The sequence below is a fragment of the Erpetoichthys calabaricus genome, chromosome 18 (genome assembly GCF_900747795.2).
Source record: "Erpetoichthys calabaricus chromosome 18, fErpCal1.3, whole genome shotgun sequence".
NCBI classification, from domain to species: domain Eukaryota; kingdom Metazoa; phylum Chordata; class Cladistia; order Polypteriformes; family Polypteridae; genus Erpetoichthys; species Erpetoichthys calabaricus.
Window position 1 is genome coordinate 46,588,405 of NC_041411.2, and position 17,812 is coordinate 46,606,216.

The 17,812-nt window shown below is 36.0% G+C and overlaps 1 protein-coding gene across 8 annotated transcripts in view; it reads right to left on the minus strand.

Moving 5' to 3' along the window:
• cacna1c (calcium channel, voltage-dependent, L type, alpha 1C subunit) overlaps positions 1-17,812 on the minus strand; it is a 1,063,887-nt gene that overhangs the window by 146,519 nt on the left and 899,556 nt on the right. For all 8 annotated transcript variants that reach the window (XM_051921415.1, XM_051921414.1, XM_051921413.1 and 5 more), the window contains 4 exons: positions 13,897-14,043; positions 13,340-13,541; positions 4,069-4,227; positions 2,921-3,031 (listed from right to left, as the gene is read on the minus strand). In XM_051921415.1, coding sequence (XP_051777375.1) covers positions 2,921-3,031; positions 4,069-4,227; positions 13,340-13,541; positions 13,897-14,043 — 619 coding nt within the window. The remainder of the gene's footprint in view (positions 1-2,920; positions 3,032-4,068; positions 4,228-13,339; positions 13,542-13,896; positions 14,044-17,812) is intronic.

Genomic DNA, 17,812 nt, shown 5'->3' on the forward strand with positions numbered 1-17,812 from the left:
AAATAAAGATATATTGTATTATTTACCCTATACAACTCCAGATCTCACACGCAGAGAAGGAGCCTTGGGTTGAGCTAGGAGAAGTTTTTGCCGGAGCTCAGCTCGGTCAAGGCAGGGGATGGGACAGCAGGCTGTTTGCTGCTTGTGCTGATCGACACATTTACAAAACAAAAGACGCTGATGGAGAGGTGCAAAGGAATTTAAGGTGGGCTGGGATTACGAGTTCTTTCATAGGCCTCAGGAATTCTAGTGTTAAAAGTTTTAGAACAAAGCCATTTTTTCAGCTTTTATTGAAATTTAAGCAGTTCTAGTCCAATGAATAACCTTAAATGGTACAAAAGTAAGCAGTGAACTGCCAGAGGTTAAAAAAAAGTTTAGGTTACTAGAAACTGAAAAACAATGTAATTTTCAAAAGTTATACAAAAAGGTCTTTTTTAGGGAAAAAGAAATGGATTAACAACGTACAGCTTTTCTGCAGCAATGGAAGTTAAAAAAAGCCTTAAATATTGATGCAAACAATGCCTACAGGTGTCAGGACCTGTATAGATTACTTACACACCTCTGTAAAAGCAGCTTTGGAACAAACAGTGTTCCTTAACACTCTGAAACATTATTTGGACAATATTACACAGTACATTGCTATCATAATAATGAGAAAAAAAACAACTTACAATGGAAGACTGACTAATATGACTCTTCAAAGTGTCCTTTATAAAAATTGCAAAGAAAACCAAGGTGTCAGTGAGTACAGTTTCCTACACCATTAAAAGGGACTTGGAAACTGGTGGAAACTCTGACAGGAACAGGTCTGGCAGACCCAATGCCACAACAGAATGAGAAGCCAAGTTTTGGAGAGACAACAGTTTATGTGATAAACATCTCACATGACTTTATGATGACCCATCATCCTGACATGCACATCTTTTGAAGTTTCATTGAGTGAAAGATTCCAATACTGGTAGACATGCTTGCAACTCATTCAATACCACTTAAGTTTTTTTCATTGTTCTGATACATCAAAACCCCTGAAATGTGTAGTACATTTATATAGTCTGAATTCATGGATATGCATGCTGATAGGTATTACTTTGTAGTCTCAGCCCACAACAAAAAAAAATGCAAATTTTTCTGCTTTTATTTGGTGCAAGTTGTAAGCAGCATGATCTGTTAAATATCAACATGCACTTGCAGATTCTGTGACACAGCCAGTCATTAGCAATGAAAAGCTCTGAGAAAAAGAAAAAAGAGGGAAGAAAAACTTCAACCGACTCTCTTAATTCTGATGGCAGATATAATTCTTTATTGAAGGGACAAATCATGCTCATTTGCATTGATATCTTCTGTTTCTAAGTCTGCTTGAACCTGGTACATCAGTGCAGGGCTAGTTGTCGTTGCTTCAAATTGACATTGATTAATTGTCAGCAGGGAAATGACTGCAGTAGGTAATAAAAGCTGTGCAAGCTAGAATATTAGATATTGACAGTTCAAAGGACCAGATCACTCATGTGGATTTTTATTTACAGCAGTAAGAAAATTAGCTTATGGTACCTTAAGGCAAAAAATTGCTTAAAGAAATTTTGCGCAAATACTCTTTGAATAAAATTGTGGTATTAAGGATGTATTTGATTTTTCTAATGTGTTGCTTTACCTTACGTTAATGAATGCTACAAAAGTTGACTAATAACAAAATCAAGAGGAAAATGGTCTCTATGCCTCTAATCAATATGTAGATTTGTGTTGTGCAGTTTAACTTTGGCAACACAGTATACTGTACATATAGACATTTAATGTTCTAAAATTTATAATCACTAAAAAAATCTAATTAAATATTATACTGTATATTAATACATTTTGTTAGAATATCAAAATTCTAACAAAAACAAATTCTATAGCAAATCACTTGTTATCAGGCTTTATTATCTACTTAAAAATAATATCAATTTTATTTATATATGCACACTTTGTTTTGGGAGTAGTAAGATTTAAAGAATAGGTATTCAATTCAGGGAACTAAAAATAGCAGTGGCTCTTAATAGGCGACCAATTCCTGTCTGTAAATTCAATCTTTGGAAGAATGAACAAATTCTTAATACTATTACTGTTATCACACAGACTGAAGAGTTTAAAAAACAATGACTGTGAATATATTAGCTGAATTGTGGAAACAGAACACAATCTTTTGGACTGAAATCAATGACTCAATGTCCCAAGAATTGGAAATATAAAATCTCGGCAAAGAAAATTAGTAAGATAGATCAATTAGAATCTAGATAACAAACTGATTGCAATGTAAACCTTCTGCCTCCATAGCCCAAAAAGCCAGAGCTCAATAGCTCTAAAGTAAAGTATTTAAGAATTTGCAGCGAGTGATGGTTCTTAGGACCTTTTAGCTGCCCTCCACAATGGAGCTTGCATAACTTAATAAGAGGGACAACTGACATTACACCTCCATGGAAACCATAAATCAGCACCCTGGACCAACAGAACCAACCCAGTGTGTACTGACTTAAGCAGACAGTAGGTAATTTTCTTATCTGGTTGTGAAATCAGCAAAAATATTTTGATTCATTTTTTTGCAGATGGTGTTGAGCTGAAGTCATAGTTTAAACTGATATGCATCAGAAAGTATTTCTGTGTGAACTACTTGATTCAAACTACTTTACTGCTTTTAATTTTTATTTTGTACCTTTTTAAAACTTGATGAATTAACAGATTTTTGGCCAAATTGTAACATATTCATTTTTAGCTTACAATCTTTGAACACATTCCAGACACAATGTCATTTTACCCTAAAGAAAGTAAAATAAACGGAGTTCTATAAATGATGATGCCCTGTGTTTGCATGAAAGCTGCAAACCTACGAAAGAATTAGAAGGAGAAAGAGTCAAAGGAGAGCATCAATCATAATAATGATACTTACGCGAGGCTTAAAGGCAATTAGTTTGAGGATCATTTCAACAGTAAAGAGTCCAGTGAACAGCATGTTGAGCACATTCATGGCTTCATGGAAAGAATGTGACTGACCTTGATGCTGTTTAAATAAAAATAATATTATGTACAAGTATACATATTTTGTTGGACCATTACATAGTAGCTTGAAAAAAAAATAAAACACCTTATTTCCCTCTTGAAAAGTGGCATACAAACACATGACGTTATATGGCTTTGAACTAATATCCTCTTGGTATTAATAAAATGAGGAATTAATGCATTCTGATGATGAACTGAGGCTATAATTATTTTATTAATTATACCAATGTTGTTTACTCATAATAACTAAATTTCTTATTTTGTTTGATCAAGACCTATTGCCACTCCACCTGTAGCATAACATAACAAAATTATTTCTACCACAGCACCACCAAAACTCAATTGTAAGCATATACAGCCTATACAGTTTTATACGTTTCGCGATGCAAAATTTCTTTTCGTGTGTCTACCCTGAATAGGACTTACAAGTCTTGAGAAGCAGGTTTATTTCCTACACTTTCATCAGCTCCTATTCTCCACCTACATTGCAGGTTCTCCTCTGCTATAGTACTAGGGTGTTACTTTGTCAATAACTGATAAATCACTTGATGTATATTTTTGTGTAACAAGGGTGTAAACTGTTTGCAACACCCCTCTGTATATTAAATTTCGTAACAGCAAGTAACTTGATCTTTAAACCTGTGCCCCATAATCATTAGTATAACTAAAACATGTATTAACTGCAACATTAGAAAAAGAAGATACAAATGTGTACTGTACAATAGTTTTTATATAATAATTAAAAAAAACACTTATAAGTCTTAAATTTAAAATGCCTTAGGCTTTTCAGCTAAAACAAGCATTTTCTGAATATTCACAAAAAGTGTAAGTAATATATTAACAAAACTTTAATTGCTTTTAATTGAAAATGTTTCACTCTATTCTGCTATCAACTAATTTAAGAAATTTATAGCAATAAATGCTCACTGTTGACTGTATTGGGGGAAATCACAAACATTGGCAGTCTTAAACAAAAGGATTGAAGTTTAAAATCATGCCCTAGCATTTCCTTGTATCAGTTTTGACTTACAGTCTTACCTGCATTGCCAGGCAGATGGTGTTAAGAAGAATAAGGACAAACATGAGGTATTCAAAGTATGTGGAGTTCACAACATACCACACTTTGTACTGGTAATGATTCTTTGGAATGTAACGTCGCAGTGGACGTGCCTTCAGTGCATACTCCACACACTGCCGCTAAGGAAGAAAACACAGAATTGAGAAATGAGAGGTCATTAACAACTTACAGCCATACAGTATGCAGTATTATAACATGCCCTTACGTTGAAAAATCAAAAATGCATTATCAAGAAAAGCTGTAGTAAAATAACCACTTTTTACATGCTTAAATATTTCATTTAATCATTTATGTTATACTGTATTCCTTAGGTATAATTGCCTAAGCCGATCTCTGGACATGAAATAGTGTTTATAGACATTTTAATAGCAGATGATCAGACCTTGCTGCATGCTCATGACTGCATTTTAACAGCAAAATGGCACAACAGTATGATATATAAAGATGACTAGTTGTACCAATCCAGTTTTGTGTTAATTGCCTATTTTATAAGCATTACACAATAAGCAGTGCAAACATATACAGTATGAGCATTGCACAAAAAGTCTTAATTACTTCTACCATAACATTTCATTTACATTTCACAGGCGTTAAAGGAAGGAAAATTTTTAAGCCTGAAAATCTGGACCGGGGTTTAGTCTGGATGATATTGCAAAAATTACAAAAACTGAAACGTGAAAAAACATCGTTATCATATACTGTTAGTAATGTAAACAATGAACACATGTGCACATTTGAAGGGCTAAAACACATTTCAAATTACACATCTAATCATCACATTTCAAGGTTTCCTTTTGCTATGTATGACAAATGAATACATACTAATGCAATAACTAAATATGAAAACTTGCAAATAATGAACAACATTAATATGCCTCCTTTTCTTGTCACAACTATGAAAACACAAAAACAGTGCCACATAAATGAAAATTATTGAAACACAGATTACTGACAGATAAAGATTAATCAAAGTAAGTAATGAAAATAACCACAAAACAAAGTAGCATTTATGCTCTTTAAGAAGAGAAGGGCACAGTCTATTATTTCCACTCTCTTTTAGGATTACAAAAATAAATTCTGCAGCTGAATTAAACAGTCAAACTTGAAAGCACATTTTGGTCCTCTGACAGCTTTTTCACAGAAGTCAATGAATGGCTGAGTTATTCAGAATGACTGCTCAATAAATGTGTTAGTACAATTTTTTAGTTGCATAAATTGTCATAGATGCAGTGCCAGCATAGGTGGCTGTTGCTCCTGGCAATGTTCATGCCCTATCAGTTCCTTTTCTACACTTAAGTTATAATGTTGCTTCAACTCCTGCATCCACATGCTATGGGACAGATAGGAAATACAAGTTTCCCAGTTGGAAATTTACCTTTAATGCCATACAATGTGAGAGATCCTAGTGGGACAATCCGGTGAAAATGGTACTACCCAAATTCAATTGTTGTGAGATAATGTTCACTTTCATCTCTTTCAGTAGTACAAAATAACTAAAATAATATAGTTAGGCCAGTAAGAAATTAGTTTTTTTTTTAGTCTAATTGTCTTTGAAACTATGTGATACATGCTTAATGTGTTTAGTTTGCAAATTATTTTTGTTGAAGAAATAAGGCTTTATTTCTTAATTGCATGTTGTGTGAACCAAGTTGCAAGTCAGAAGCAATATCCCCAAAGCTTAACCAAAATTTTCAAGTGTAAAATTTCTGTACAATGCAGGAACAAGTACCAGGTTAATTTAACTGGTGACACTAAGTGGTTCTTCACCCCTCCCTTTTCCTTCAATCAAGCCCACCATCACTACTTTCTTAACACCTACAGTATATCTAATGCAGTCGTCTTCTCAGTTTCAGCCGATTCCTATATCATCTTGAGTGGAGAGCTTGAGTCATACTCATAAGTACACTCACGGTGATTCACAGAAAGCAGCCAGCTGATGATTGATTAACAGACTAACCAGCTCACATATCATTGGTAACTGTAAGAATACTACTACATGACTTGCTTTTTCACATGGCTGTTGCTGTTTTAATAAAATTGAATATTGCACAGTAAATATTTTTATGAATCTAAATAAGACAAACACCAGAAATTCAACATTCATTGTGTCATGGTGGTCTTTTGATGTATGAAATGTTTCTAGAACACCTTTGATTATAAACATGTTGTTACTAACAACAAAAATAAAAATTGTAATGACTAGTTGAGGAGACAGTAGATCTTCAATGAGCATTCTTAATTTGACTCAAGAAAAATAAATTGGTTATTAATAAATAATAATAATAATAATAATAATACATTTTATTTATATAGCACCTTTCCCATGCTCAAGGCACTTCACAGAGTTTAAGAAAGAACAGCAGGGTATACAGTATATAGCATTGTACTAAACAAGATAAATAAATAGAGTAAGATAGTAAATTCAGAGCAAAGCCTAACAGACAACATAATTGATGGTCTAGCACACACACACACACACACACACACACACACACACACACACACACACACACACACACACACACAGGTTTCCTGAGCATCTTGACATAGATGTAAACTGAGAGAGGGGTAATAAAGTCAGGTAGAGCTAAAAGCCTTCCTGAACAGATGAGTTCTGAGTTGTTTTTTTAAAAGAATTCATGGAGTCAGCTGATCTAATTAATTTCTGTGGTCATTCCAGAGTCTGGGCGCTATACAGCTGAAGGTCCTGTCACCTATGGAGTGTAGATTAGTGTGAGGTACAACAAGAATCAGAGGACCTTAGTGGGCACATAGTAATGGAGAAGGTCACTGATGTAGTTTGGGGCAAGGTCGTTTAAGGCTTTGTAGGTTATTAGTAGAATTTTATACTCAATTCTGTAAGACACAGGGAGCCAATGAAGACGGAGCAGAATGAGTGTTATGTGCTCGCTGCTGCTGGTCTGTGTAAGGACTCTTGCAGCCAAGTTTTGAATAAGCTGGAGGTGTGATATAAGATTAGAAGGGGCACCTGCCAGTAGGGAACTACAATAATCGATGCCAAATAATCCTATAGTGTATCAGTATTTTTGTTGTCTTATTTTAATTTTGTATTTTGTCTGTTATTTTTCTTTTCTTCATTATGTAAAGCACTTTGAGCTACTTTTTGTATGAAAATGTGCTATATAAATAAATGTTGTTGTTGTAGTATTTTAGGTAAGTGAAAATATTTAACCACTTATACATGAAGTGTCCTGCAGGCAGAACACAGCCATATTTCAAAGCTCTTTGCGTACATTGCAATAAACCCACAAGTCATCAAAAACAATAATGGTATACCCCAGGGTATCTACTTTCAAATAAGTCTTAAATTTCCATGTTGTCTGCTCTCTTTCATTTTTAAAATATGCAATTTGCACATGTATACCATGAGGCGAGCAGTGCATTACAACTAAATGAATGTGCTTTTATCAAAGATCTCACCTACTTCAAGCCACAGTAGGAGACTCTTTACCATTGGAAAGCTGAGTTTTAGCCCATTCTAATGATATATAGTTGCCTATCACTGATCATTTATATTAAACGTCACAGCTGAACGTAAAAAGCTGGAAATAAAGGGCTTCTGCGGCACCTCATCTATGCATCATTATGTACAAAGCTCAAGTCAGAATCTGATCACAGTTTTAAATTTATTGAGACGTGTTTGATGAAGGACTTGATGTCATGCTTGATTTGTAAGTACTGCCTTTAAAGTTAAAATAATTGTTAAGGATAAAATAAGTGTTAAAAAATGCATTTGATTTAAATCTTGCTCTTCCCATGAATCTACCTGTTTCCCTTTCTGGGGAGGAGGGTCAATTGTACATGCAGTATAACATATTGTGTGATGCTCTCACCATGAATTTTCATGACCTGTTTCTATTTCCCTACAGCTGTAGCCCTGCAAAATGCGCAGCAAAACCTTGTATGGCAATATTTCATGTGCTACTTAGGTGTTTGGCAAGCCAAAATGACTGAAAGATGGCACTTATGATGCATCGTCTGAAAAGTTGGAGATAACATTTGTGTCAGCTATTTCACTACAGTTACTATGTAAATGAGCTCTGCACTTTCTTTAAAAAACTGCTGTCACAAAGGATAGGTGTTTGTTAATGTGGAGTCAACAGTTTTAATTGAGAGTGCTGATGAGTTTCAGTTGACACTGCCATGAAAATTTAGGCTGAATACAAATGGCAAGTCTGTGGTGTTGAAAATAACACATGTAACTAACAAAGAACTATTATTTTTGAAGGTAAATGCTTAAGATGCTCTTCACAATTCACATTTTGCCTTATATTCAATCTAAAACTCTTACAATTGTGTGTACTTTGCATACTAGTGCTTCTGTCTCTCATCTAAAATATTAGGATAAACATTAATCATAAATAAAGTTGGCCATATGGATAGAAATATACAATAGAAAATGTGAATCTGAAAAGTGCCCAGAATTGACACATCATTCATAGTCCTTGATTATTTTCTGAATCCTTCATGTCACTTTTCTTATGCTATTTTAATAACTTTTTCATAACTGTTTTTCATAACTTCTTTTAGATTACACTGCCATGCATCCATATAAAATTTTGGTATCAGGGGTTTAAAAATGGATTAAATTTGTCCATGAAAACAAAATAGTTATGTTGGTGTGTGTGTAAATAGGGGTTGTGATAAACCAGCTTGTCATCTGGAATCTAGTCCTGTACTGCACCCGGAATATTCTTATTCCTCTCATACAGTATTACTGGATTAAGCATTTTGGGATCGTTAAACTCTGAATGTGTCTATGTATGAGTGTGCATGTGTATTTAGCAGCTCAAAGATGGGAAAGATGGAATGTGAAGTCTTACCAACTATAGGCATGGAGGAGATCTAGGCAGGTCCCATTAATTTCAGAGTGTTTGCAAATGTCAAGTGGCTTTTTCATATCTGTCCATTTCACCGGTCAATAGCAGTACTCATTCAAAAACTGCATGCCCTGTCATACTCTGCTGGAAGCCTGTGTTATTTCACCATATTACCAGGCTGACACTCTCTGTAGGAAGTGTAGGAGGAGAACAGAAATCCAGGATGAGATGGAGAAAAATATACTACCCAGCCGGGAGGCCAGAACGATAATGAATTGGTCAGTGGAGCAGAGAAATAACGTTATGTCCGGCTTGCAGGAGATAATGGATGGATCAGCGGAAAATGAAATGTGGGAGAGGTTTCATCCCCTATATGCAAGGTGGGAGTGGTCCTCATATGGGAACCCAGTTGGGACAGCCACAGGGGTGCTTGGGATGTGGAGTCTAGAAGTTCAGCTGTGTTGGGGTCCCTATGTTCCAGTAGATGGTGCTGTCAGGGGAGGACCTCCCTACTTTCACTATGGCCCGGAAATGTTTCCCAGAAGAAGTGACATGACACTGGAAGTATTCCTGGGTCCAGCATAAAAGGAAGTCTACTGCCACACATGGACAAATCAGAGTTGGGAAGCAGCGAACAACACTCAGCTGGAGGATGGAAGGAGTAAGATTTTCCAGTTTATTGTATTGATTAAATAATTGTGGCACATAGCTGGGAGAAGGTCTGTAAAGCTGCAGTTTGGGAATAAATATTCTTTTTGTTTATTCTAGTAACGATGGGTGTATTGCTGGGTTAGTGATTTGAGGCGCTCTGGTGCCCCCTTGTGGTTCCAAGAGTCATATTGTGTGTTCAATGCTGTTCCTCTTTTATTTTTGTGTATTTAATTGATGCTGTAGGAACAATTACAAATGATTTAAGCATGGTTTATATTATTTTAATCCACACATTTTCTGAATTCATATCAGTCCAGCAAACAAGATTTCATGGGCCTAAAATCCCAGCATCATGCAAAACAAACAAAAAAAGGTCCTATTTTATTACTGGACATATTGATCCCCATATTATAACACCTTGCTTCATAAACACAATGCTACTTTCATTGACATCACAATCGAATTCACATGTGGAAATGATTTTTTTTTTAAAAAAGCATTCATAATAATACCATACAGAAGAAGGGAGACAATTTAGTACATGCTGTACTGTATATGCATTTCTTTGTAGGAAGGGAGAAAGTGGGAGAAAAATACACTTAAAATAGGTACAAAAACACTAAATTTCTCACACATTTTGAAAGGCTGCATCGCTATATATATTAGGAGAGAAAGTCCATCACATTGTTTAGGTAACTGTATGAAGAGGATGAAGAATTGGAAGGCCGTTGGTCCAGATGACATACCTGTGGAAGCATGGAGGTGTTTATGAGAGGTGGCAGTGGAGTTTTTAACCAGATTGTTAATGGAATCTTGGAAAGTGACAGGATGCCTGAGGAGTGGAGAAGAAGTGTACTGGTGCCGATATTTAAGAATAAGGGGGATGTGCAGGACTGTAGAAACTACAGGGGGATAAAATTGATGAGCCACAGCATGAAGTTATAGGAAAGAGTAGTGAAAGCTAGGTTAAGAAAGGAGGTGATGATTAGTGAGCAGCAGTATGGTTTCATGCCAAGAAAGAGCACCACAGATGCGATGTTTGCTCTGAGGATGTTGATGGAGAAGTTTAGAGAAGGCCAGAAAGAGTTGCATTGCGTCTTTGTGGACCTGGAGAAAGCATATGACAGGGTGCCTCGAGAGGAGTTGTGGTATTGTATGAGGAAGTCGGGAGTGGCATAGAAGTACGTAAGAGTTGTACAGGATATGTACGAGGGAAGTATGACAGTGGTGAGGTCTGCGGTAGGAGTGACAGATGCACTCAAGGTGGAGGTGGGATTACATCAGGGGTCAGCTCTGAGCGCTTTCTTATTTGCAATGGTGATGGACAGGTTGACAGACAAGATTAGACAGGACTCCCTGTGAACTAAGATGTTTGCTGATGACATTGTGATCTGCAGCGAGAGTTGGGAGCAGGTTGAGGAGACCCTGGAGAGGTGGAGGTTTGGTCTGGAAAGGAGAGGAATGAAGGTCAGTAGGAACAAGACAGAATACATGTGTGTGAATGAGAGGGTAGTCAGAGGAATGGTGAGGATGCAGGGAGTAGAGTTGGCGAAGGTGGATGAGTTTAAATACTTGGGATCAACAGTACAGAATAATGGAGATTGTGGAAGAGAGGTGAAAAAGAGAGTGCAGGCAGAGTGGAATGGGTAGAGAAGAGTGTCAGGCGTAATTTGTGACAGACAGGTATCAGCAAGAGTGAATGGGAAGATCTACACGAGAGTAGTGAGACCAGTTATGTTATATGGATTGGAGACGGTGGCACTGACCAGAAAGCAGGAGGTGGCAGAGTTAAAGATGTTAAGATTTGCATTGGGTGTGATGAGGATGGATAGGATTAGAAATGAGGACATTAGAGGATCAGCTCAGTTGGACAGTTTGGAGACAAAGTCAGAGAGGCAAGATTGCGTTGGTTTGGACATGTGCAGAGGATAGGATGCTGGGTATATTGGGAGAAGGATACTAAGGATAGAGCTGCCAGAGAGGAGGGAAAGAGGAAGGCCTAAGCGAAGGTTTATGGATGTGGTGAGAGAGGACATGGAGGTGATGGGTGTAACAGAACAAAATGCAGAGGACAGAAAGATGTGGAAGAAGATGATCCGCTGTGGCAACCTCTAACGGGAGCAGGCGAAAGAAGAAGAAGTGCTAAGTCTTATCTGATCTTCCATCATAAATATGCCTGATCAATGATTAGCTTATACAGCATTACTTCCAGGTTAAACATTTTTTAAATTAAAAATAAAAAAGTGTGTCTCAAACATATTCAGCAAACTACAAAATATATCTCACCATATATGCTAGATAATACTAGCTTTTTGCTCTCTATTACACTGATATCAGCTTAGAATGAAACTTAAAATGTCCCAATTAGGTGTGCCTGCACTTTAATGAATAAAAGGAGACCAGCTATTTTTGGTTTAATGTACATTTTTTTTTTTTTTAAACAATGGTATGGTGCATTAGCATGTAGCACATCTACACAAAATGACTCCAAATTACAGTTTCCCTTGAGAGAACACAGTGCTGCCACACAAGAAAGGCAGTGGATTTAAAAAGGAGGCCGCAAGGAGCCAAAGGAAGATTCATGCATATATCCATTCCTTCAGCTGCAGCAGTTCCTTTGTCTCACTAGTTTATGGACTAAAATTGCAACATGTCTAAAGGATTGCAGTTTTTTCAGGATTTGTGTGAACTTTATCCAGTTTTTGTTGTGTTATGGCATTCCTTTTATTACAGGATTTCAATGTCCAGAGACACTGTATGGAAGGACAATATACATATCTTTTCCAAAGGGTTGTTCACGTGAGTATTTATTCGTCATCTCTGCTCCGGCTGGTAATCTGGACTGTGTTTTGTACTGTGTTTGAGTGTGTGTAATTGTTTATTATTTATCATTTTTGTGGGATCGTAAGGGTTGGATTTTGTTCATAGTCATTTATACTGTATGTCTCTTAGCACTTGGTTGTCACTGTTTGGATTAATTCAGGTGGGTTATTGCTTTGTATTTGTTTTGTTACCCTTTACCATTTCTTTAATATATTTTTATATTAAACATATCAATTCTTCATTGTCTCTGAGGGTAGGTGTGTGGGCTTAGCCAGGCTGGATGCATTCCTGGTGCCCTGTAATAATACTGAAAAAAAATACTGTTTTAAATGGTGTGCATCTGAGTGTCCAGAGGCTGCTGTATGTTTGCATGATAAATGATAACACATAAATCTAGGCCTTTCACTAAAGGATAGGGTCCTACATGAGACAGTCAGACCTTTGTTGTCAAAAAAGGTGCTGATTTATATAAATATGTTTCACGGTGAATAGATTCAAGATGGGTGGGTTGCCTGGAAAACCAAACATAATATCCAAGTTGTGTTGTTGAATATTGTAGTTATGTGAACCAAATTATTTAAATAACATCCATTTGTTTAATATTTTTTTTTGTAATTTATCCACAAATACATAATAAACCATCATTCAACTGATGGATCTTCTCAAACAAAGAATATATAATTTTTTAAAGAGAATACAAATCAAAATGTATTTTACAAAAAGAAGAAAATTAACCATACTTAATATGAGAATTTTTAATTAAATAAAATAAAACATTATCAATTAATGCATCTATTGATGTTTAATTTTTCCGCATGGCTAATTAGAATGTTAAACCCATGCTCCTTAATTGTATTACATGGGTTTCAAAAAGTCAAGACATGTATTTTAAAAATTGTTGGGAAATGTTTCTGACCTGGTTTTTATCCAGCTCACAGTTCTTATATTCTTGTTCACCCTGTTCCTGGAAGGTGACAATGACAAAACCAACAAAGATGTTCATCATGAAGAAGGCGATGATAATAATATAGATAATGAAGAAAATAGAGATCTCCACACGATAGTTATAAATTGGTCCAACATCTTCACCATGGGAATCTATGGCTTTGTAAAGTAACCTACAAGTGAGATAGACAAGATTATAGTTAGATGGAGATTAATTAATATTACTAAATAAATACATAACATAATTTCAAGATTTCATGTACAGTATATATTCATTAAAATTAAATTAAGTTTAGCTTTGATTATTTATTAGAATTTTTCTTTCTATAGAGAAATTTCATTAAATAGCATTAAATTATATGACAGCAATATTAATATACAAAATCAAAAATGTACTACAGTATCACAATTCAGAAGTACTATGGGCCAATTCCAAGCTCATCAGTAATATGACACAAACAGATGCTACAATCTAGGCAGATATGATACCCTGAAAATTTTCAGATGTGTTTCAGATGAATGACATACTCTGGCCATCCCTCAAAAGTGGAGACAGTAAAGAGGGCCATCATTCCCACGAGCACATCATCAAAGTTGAACTTGCTGTTTTCCCACTTGCGCTCCTCTCTCTCTGGCTGGTTCACATTTCCGTCTTTGTAGGTAATAAAGTGGCCCCTGCAAACATGTAGTGAGAAGATAAGAAAAACAATGATTGAATATTAAAGAATATGTCAATGTACCATCATTGTGCTGTGTGCATTTGAGAGTAAACTTAAAAATAAAGGAAAAAAAACCTGTAGTCTTTCCGCACCAGTAATAATGCTGACAAACTATAAATACTGAACAGGAGGCAAAAATACAGTTAAAGCTTAAAAGAACAAAAGAAAACAAAGTAAAGCAAAAATCTAGATGGTCAAATCCCTTGGTCAGGCTAGCAGAAAACTTAAACCTCTGTTAAACAGATGCAGTGGCTCATCCTCCTTTACTCATGTTAATGTTTCTCAGCAATCCAGTGAACCCCACAATTAAATTAATCAGCTTCAAAAATTTTTTATCACATTTCAAATGTCACCTGTGCACTAAGCCACAAAATCATTGCGGGAGTAATGAATAATCCTCTTTGGCTAGAAGGACACTAGACAATAATTATCTTAGTGTCCCTATACCTCAAGCCCTAATGAACAATTTAAGGATCTGGGGCCTCATGTATAAACGGTGCATATGCACAGAAATGTTGCGTAAGAACGTTTCCACGTTCAAATCGTGATGTATAAAACCTACACTTGGCGTAAAGCCACGCACTTTTCCACGGTACATCATACCCTGTCGTACACAAGTTCTCCGCTCGGTTTTGCAGACTGGCGGCACCCAGTGTCAAAGCAGTGCTACTGTTCCTGTGTGGTTACCCTTTCTTAGATCCACATCCACGATGGCGGCTCAAGTGCTCTTTGTAGAACTGTCTGTACTTGCAAGTTACCGTGAGGTAATTGTACTTATGATACAGTTATAATATTGCACATCCTGAGCCATTTTATAAAGAGCGTATTTACGTATGATGATGATATCATTTTTATAATGAAATGCAGCAAAATATGTTGATTACATTATACAGGTAAAACTTTAACTTTAACTACACAGTGCCGCAGCGCTAGTGAGCTTGAGCTTCGTTCACGGTTGGTTCCTGCCTCGCGCTGTTTTCATGCTGTGGCTGGCGCGACACTGGAAGGATAGATGGACAGAATAATTAAACATTACGAAGATATTTCAATGTTCCTTAAACGTTTTGAAGAATCGGCGTTCTAAGCTTACAGATGGCTTAACGTCTATTACAGAGCTGATTGTGTGGCGATTGGATATTTGGAGAAAGAAAAGTAAGGACAGGAATTGGGGGTTAGTACGTTTGAAAAAGACAGTACTTCTGTAATAAAGCATTTGATTGAAGGTCGCGCATGGCGCAGCATGCATCTTGCTGTAAGACATGAACAATCACTGCACCACCGTGTTCCCATGTTTAATAACATCTTTAAGTCATATCATCATGAAAATGATATCACGTATACTTCTCAGTATTTTAATTACTCAGAGAGCTGTAATATTACGAACGTAATGGATTCTGTTTCCTGTCGGAGGAAGAGCACGTGGTGATTCAGGCACATAGAGCACATAGAAGATCAAATACACAACAAAGCATTTAACGTGCTACTTTAGTTACAATGGGATTTGAGAAACTTGTCAATTAAACGATTTTAAGATGAAGTTTATGATGTTCTACTTTAATGACAAAATAAACTACGTGATTAAAGTGAAAATTTCGAGATTAAAGTTGACATTTCGTGCTTTTTTCACACTGTGTGCCTTTTTTTTCACTGTACCCTAATAAGCTTTCATATGACACTCAGACGTTGGGCTACGACTAGCCTTTTCATGCTGACTTTGATATGTGACAACATTTTTATTTTGGGCACTGTGCGGCTATGTGAACTTGAACTTTCGAGTTTCTCTGACACGCTATGTCACTCGATCAACTTCCTTTTGTTGCTTATATAACTGTTTAAACCAACAAATAGTACATTTTTCTTTGCCTCCATTTGGTATTTGCTGAAATCAGGGCCGGATTTATATGAAAAGAGGCCCTAGGCTATTCCACTTATGAGGCCCTTTCACCTTCCATTTTTAAGTTTGTAAATTACATGAGAGATAATAAAATTTTGCTAACAATTTGAATGTAGGCCCCTCTTGATCTTGAGGCCCTAGGCTGAAGCCTAATTAGCCTATAGGAAAATCCGGCCCTGGCTGAAATTCTTTTATTTTTCCTCGTACTTTTGCCATTGCCTTTTCACAGAATGCTGGGCTTAAGGGCTATTTATATTGATTTGCATATTCAAAGAGGCGTAATTCTGGGAGGAGTTGGGGCGGGACAGCAAGCGCGTGCACGTGCGTTTCTTTCCACGCTGAGCGGGATTTATGTAGCGGAAGAACGCGGAAGTTGGCGAACGCACAGATTCCTGCATTTGGATTTTTCTGTGTATAAGCACATTTCGGCTTTTGTGCTTACGTCATGTTATAGTGTGAGTTCTACGCACAGCGTTATGCATGAAGCCCCAGGTGTCCAAAGCATCCTACTATCTATCAACTGTACCAGCCATTTAAAAGAGGCAAAAGGGTTGTATTCAAGTATTGGCAATGCCATCACACACAGTATGATATAGAAATTTTATATGTAGAAATAACTGGGAATCATGGCATGTACCACTGCATACCAAAGTTTGTATTATACCAAGACTAACCTATTAATGCCACTGTACCTTAAGGATGTTGTTGTGGTGTGTAACTAAAGAACTTTTAAACCTAAGGCACAGGCCTAAGAAAATAAACCATGAATTAAATTATTTGAGTAATGTAATTTTTTTTCTTAAAAATACTAGAAACTATTCTAGAATACTAGATACTAGAAGCATCATTAAACATATTAAAATTAATTAGACAAAGAACAAACAACATTTCAGTAACATTTCTGTACCATATTTAATCAAATCAAATCTCTTTCAGTTATCCTTTTTTTTTACCAGATTCATTGGTTTTTGGGAAGAAAAAGACCCATCACTCCTTATCATAATAAATTAAAAGAGAAAGCTGTGTTTATTTTAAAATGACATTAATGAAATCTTGCCAAATCCTAAAAAATCTTGGGCCATCATCTCTTCTTTTAAGTATAATAAGAAGCTATTTTCCCAGGGTGAAATAGGATTCTTCCAGCTGAGTAAGAGAAGACAACATTCCCTGCAACAATGAATGAGAAGGGAATCTTGCTCAGTACTGATCTCCTTTCACTGTTTGAGATTTTAATTAAAAGGTACCACTCCAAACGTTATCTTAAAGATAATATAGATGTAGAGTAAGTTCTTAAAGTCTGGAAATGTTGTCTATATCTTAATCATGGCTAAATAGTATCATTTTAACCACAGATATCAAGGAAGGTTTAAGAAAGTTGGGCAGGATTCTTTCAACAAACTTTGTAATTTGTGTATAATAACAACAATGTGCTTTTGGAAGCATAAGTTGTTCAAATGATACAATATACGGTTTATGAAGATGTTTCTAAACATCTAGATACCAAGAAACATCCACGACGTAAACACTGTATAGATTAAGGAAGGTTCAGATAAAGTGGTCATTGTGCAGGGGAGCAGTTGGTAATAGAATATTTGCTTTAAAGTGTTGCCTACATTGGTATCATATTTTGAGCAAATGTTGCACTACAACATTACTGATAAATCTAAAATAAGTGCAAGAGTATAAAGCAAGCAATATTACAGAGAGCCTGAAGAAAATGTCCTTACATCATTACTCTGAATAAAACTTTATTTAATCCTGTGTCCCTCTTCAAATTTTTCTATCAAAATTGCACTATGGTAACTGGTTGGTTGATGCTGTGTGTGATAGC